A 3,938-nucleotide genomic window follows, 5' to 3' on the forward strand; every position below is an offset into this window, starting at 1 on the left:
CACTGCCGGCTCGTAATCCATGGCGTGCTCGCGATAGGGCACATGAGACCTTGCTACCCCGCCTCTCCTTCGAAGCCCACCGCCGCGAGAATACGATGAATCAGCGGAGGACAAAGACATGGTGGTTCGCGGCGACGGCTGCGCCGGCAATCGCCCGAGGAACCCTAGCTCCGTTCCCCACCGAGCCTGCGTTTCTTATAAAACAAAAACAGAGAGCTGGGAGAGAGGGGGGTAACCAACGTGGACCAATTAGAGAGCAAACCTGGCCTACCGCACTGCCACGTCAGCTAATCCTCTCGTCAGACGGAGTTAAGGACGAAAATGATCGGAATTAGAGAGTTGAGGGTACAGATTTCCAGGATTTGGAGGTTGGGGTTTAAAAACGACGAAGCGTACGAGTTCAGGTTTAAAACAGACTTTACTCCCGTGGCGCATAGCCACACGGTGCGCCGGTCGGTGAGTTAGCGCCAGCGGAGCGCCCGTGCCGTGGTGCTAGTACGTCCTCGTGCACGAACAACGTCCACGGTGCGCGCACACACACTCTCCTGGAAAAGCATAGCCAGTGCACCGTATAGTTTGTCAGGGAAAATGAGACACGGTACTTCCGCCAAAGTTGTGAGTGGAAAGGAGCATCTGCGTGCCCCGGCCGGAAGTACGTTCGGCCATATAAAATTCTTGCACTTGGCGTACGCTTGGGGCTCACGCAGTCCATATAGAACAGAAAATAGAAGATGAGTGTCAAGGCATTTCGTGGCCTGAGGCTTGAATTCTTGATATGATCTGGCTAGTTATTAAGCTGTCTTAATCAACTTCTACAAGCCGTCGTCACATCTAATAGCTTTACATTGCCAGACTACAAGGATCCCTCCCTCCTCGCGAGGCTCCTGGGCGGCGCGGGACGGCCGGCCCTCGCGGCGGCGCTCGGCTCGGCGGCAGGTCGGGCCGCCGGCGGATCTGCGGGGCTCCCCTTTGGTGGCGCTGCGGCGATGGCGGCGGCGTGGTCTGCGCGGGGCGGCGAGGCGCGGGCTCCTCCTCCTCCCGATCCGATGGCGCCGTGGTGGTGCCGACGCTCGGGCATGCGGCGGGGTCCGCGAGGGTGGTCGGCACACGACGTCTTCCTCCTCGATCTGATGGCTCCACGGTGGCGCCAGTGCTCGGGCGGCGGTTAGCTTCGGCAAGCGGTGGCGGGCGCTGGGCTCTCGGCGGCGCTCCAGCGTGTGCAGGCGGCGGCGGTCCCTGTGCGCGGTCGGCGGCTCCGTCTCTGACCCGGACGGCGCGGGGATGGCGACGGCCCGGCGCGGCCGGCGATCCGGATGCGGTGGTGCCGGCGGCTCGCTGATCTGCCGGTACTCCAGGGTCTGCCTGGTGGTGCTGGTGGTGACGGCAGCCCGTGCATGAGAGTTGGATCCCTTCGAACTGATCTGGGTGAAAACTTGCCTTCGGCTTCTGCTAAGGCCGGCGGTGGCGGCGCTATCAGCGTCGTTCCCTTCTTGAAGGCATCGCAGTGAAGAAGTTCAAGGCCACTCTCTGCTACCTCCGAGGGAAACCCTAAATCGGATGATCGGATGACGGCGGCGCTCTGGTGTCTTTCCTCCCTTGGGGGGCGTCATTCTTGGAGGTACACACATGATCGAGGGATCAAAGGACGGATTCTTTGGTGGAGCGCTGCTTCATCCTACACACTGATGGCGACGGATCTTGACGGCGTGGCGCAGTGCAGATTCGGAGTTCGTTGTGGGAGGATGGACTCGTGCAGGAGGACGAAGCTGTCGGGCGTCGTGGTGGAGTCGATGGCAGAGAGACCTGGCACGGTACATGCAACAGTACAACTCTGAAGATGGATTGGTGGCAGGTGGCTGCGGCGGCCTCATACCCGGCAGGCGTCCTGGTTGAGGACTGCGCCTGACTGGTAGGTGCCCCATACCCGGCAGGCGTCCTGGTTGGGACCTCAGGTCTTAGATGTTTAGGTTTGGCTGCGATGTCTGTTTGGTATTAGGCCCAGACTATCTGTGCCCCTTCATCAGTTGGATAGGTGTAGCGACAGTTGTTGCTTAGACGGTGACTTTAGTCTTGCTGTTGTATGGCTTTATAAGGTCTTGTGATAATAATTAATAAAGTGACCGTATGCATCACCCAGATGCAGAGGCCGGGGGCCATCCTTCTTTTTTTTTTAAACAGAGTGTTGAAAATCAACTGCATGGTAAAGATGGCAGCCAACTAATAACATAACATCACCATGCAATCACATTCACCTAAGTCCATTTGAAGTATCAAAATACGTTGTGATCACGAATACACGGTTTATTTTTTCCTGTACTAACACCCAAAGCCTCGGCACAAACAAGGGTCACTCTCATATGCAGATGAAAACGTACACCACATGCACATAAATTTAAATTATGCCATCCGTCCACCGCACGATACTTCACCGTATCATGTCCATATCCCCTATATTATTTAAATACATGCATCCAGCTATAAGACACACATTTCCATCAGCAGAACCAAAGAAGAGCACACACTGCACACTAGTCGTTGCAAGCAGTTCATCAAACATACAATGGCCATTTCAAAAGCTCTGATGCTTGGCATCCTCGGATGCCTTTGCTTATGCAGTTTGGTCCTAGCAGCTCGCGAGCTAAGCGATGACTTGTCGATGGCGGCAAGGCACGAGAGTTGGATGGTGCAATACAGCCGTGTGTATAAGGATGCCACCGAGAAGGCGCAGCGATTTGAGGTTTTCAAGGACAATGTCGGGTTCATCGAGTCATTTAACACCGAGAACTGCAAGTTCTATTTGGGCATCAATCAGTTCGCCGACCTCACCAACGAGGAGTTCAAGGCAACAAAGGCTAACAAGGGGTACAAACCGAGCTTGCAGAGGGTTCCTACCGGATTCAAGTATGAGAATGTTAGTTTTGATGCACTTCCGGCAACCGTAGACTGGAGGACCAAAGGTGCAGTCACTCCCGTCAAGGATCAAGGGGATTGTGGTAAGTATATTTAGGATAATAATGTACTATTGCATATATATTTCAATTCTTTTAGAATGGCATCTTATAGTATCTACCAAAACATAAAATTTTGTAGGTTGTTGTTGGGCATTTTCTGCTGTCGCTGCCACAGAGGGCGTCATTAAGCTCAAAACTGGCAAGCTTATCTCACTGTCGGAGCAAGAGTTGGTGGATTGTGATGTCCATGGTGAAGACCAAGGTTGCGAAGGTGGGCTCATGGATGATGCCTTTAAGTTCATAATCAAGAACGGAGGTCTCACTACCGAGTCCAACTACCCATATACCGCGGCAGATGACAAGTGCAAGAGTGGAACCAACGATGCCGCATCCATAAAAAGCTATGAGGATGTTCCAACCAACAATGAGGGAGCCCTCATGCAAGCCGTCGCAAGCCAACCTGTCTCAGTAGCTGTAGATGGAGGAGATATGACGTTCCAATTTTACAAAGGTGGAGTAATGACAGGCTCATGTGGCACTGACCTAGATCATGGTATTGCAGCTATTGGTTATGGCAAGACCAGTGATGGTACAAAGTATTGGTTGTTGAAGAATTCATGGGGAACAACATGGGGCGAAAACGGATATTTAAGAATGGAGAAGGATATTCCCGATAAGAGAGGCATGTGTGGCCTTGCGATGGAGCCTTCTTACCCCACTGCATAGGAAGAACATCTCGTGCCACATATCTTTGTATGCACACAAAGATTAAATAATTGGGTGCATCTACTTTTATTAAGTATAGTTTGTAACATGTATATGAATTATCTACAAACGTATCTATTGCACGGTACTTTATATTTCATGAACGTAATGTAAATTATGCACATATATAAAGGTTGATGAAAAATTTGTGTTTGTTATCCTTGGGAGATTTCACAGTTGTAGAGTTGTAGCAGTTTATAAGCGAATTGCACTGTCTCTTGT

At 52.1% G+C, this 3,938-nt stretch overlaps 1 protein-coding gene across 1 annotated transcript; it reads left to right on the forward strand.

The window, feature by feature from the left end:
- The first annotated feature begins 2,560 nt into the window (after positions 1-2,560).
- LOC109736219 (senescence-specific cysteine protease SAG39-like) lies at positions 2,561-3,677 on the forward strand. Its single transcript, XM_020295429.1, has 2 exons — positions 2,561-2,993; positions 3,091-3,677. Exons 1-2 carry the CDS (start codon positions 2,561-2,563, stop codon positions 3,675-3,677), a joined length of 1,020 nt encoding a protein of 339 aa, XP_020151018.1.
- Positions 3,678-3,938: the final 261 nt, after the last annotated feature.

This window comes from Aegilops tauschii, chromosome 6 (genome assembly GCF_002575655.3).
Source record: "Aegilops tauschii subsp. strangulata cultivar AL8/78 chromosome 6, Aet v6.0, whole genome shotgun sequence".
NCBI classification, from domain to species: Eukaryota; Viridiplantae; Streptophyta; class Magnoliopsida; order Poales; family Poaceae; genus Aegilops; species Aegilops tauschii.

What these genes read in the sequence shown, in the direction of transcription:
- LOC109736219 (XM_020295429.1), top strand. Translation starts at nt 2,561, where the DNA reads ATGGCCATTTCAAAAGCTCTGATGCTTGGCATCCTCGGATGCCTTTGC. An exon ending in CAAGGATCAAGGGGATTGTG is followed by an intron (nt 2,994 to 3,090) that starts GTAAGTATATTT and finishes AAAATTTTGTAG; the next exon opens with GTTGTTGTTGGGCATTTTCT.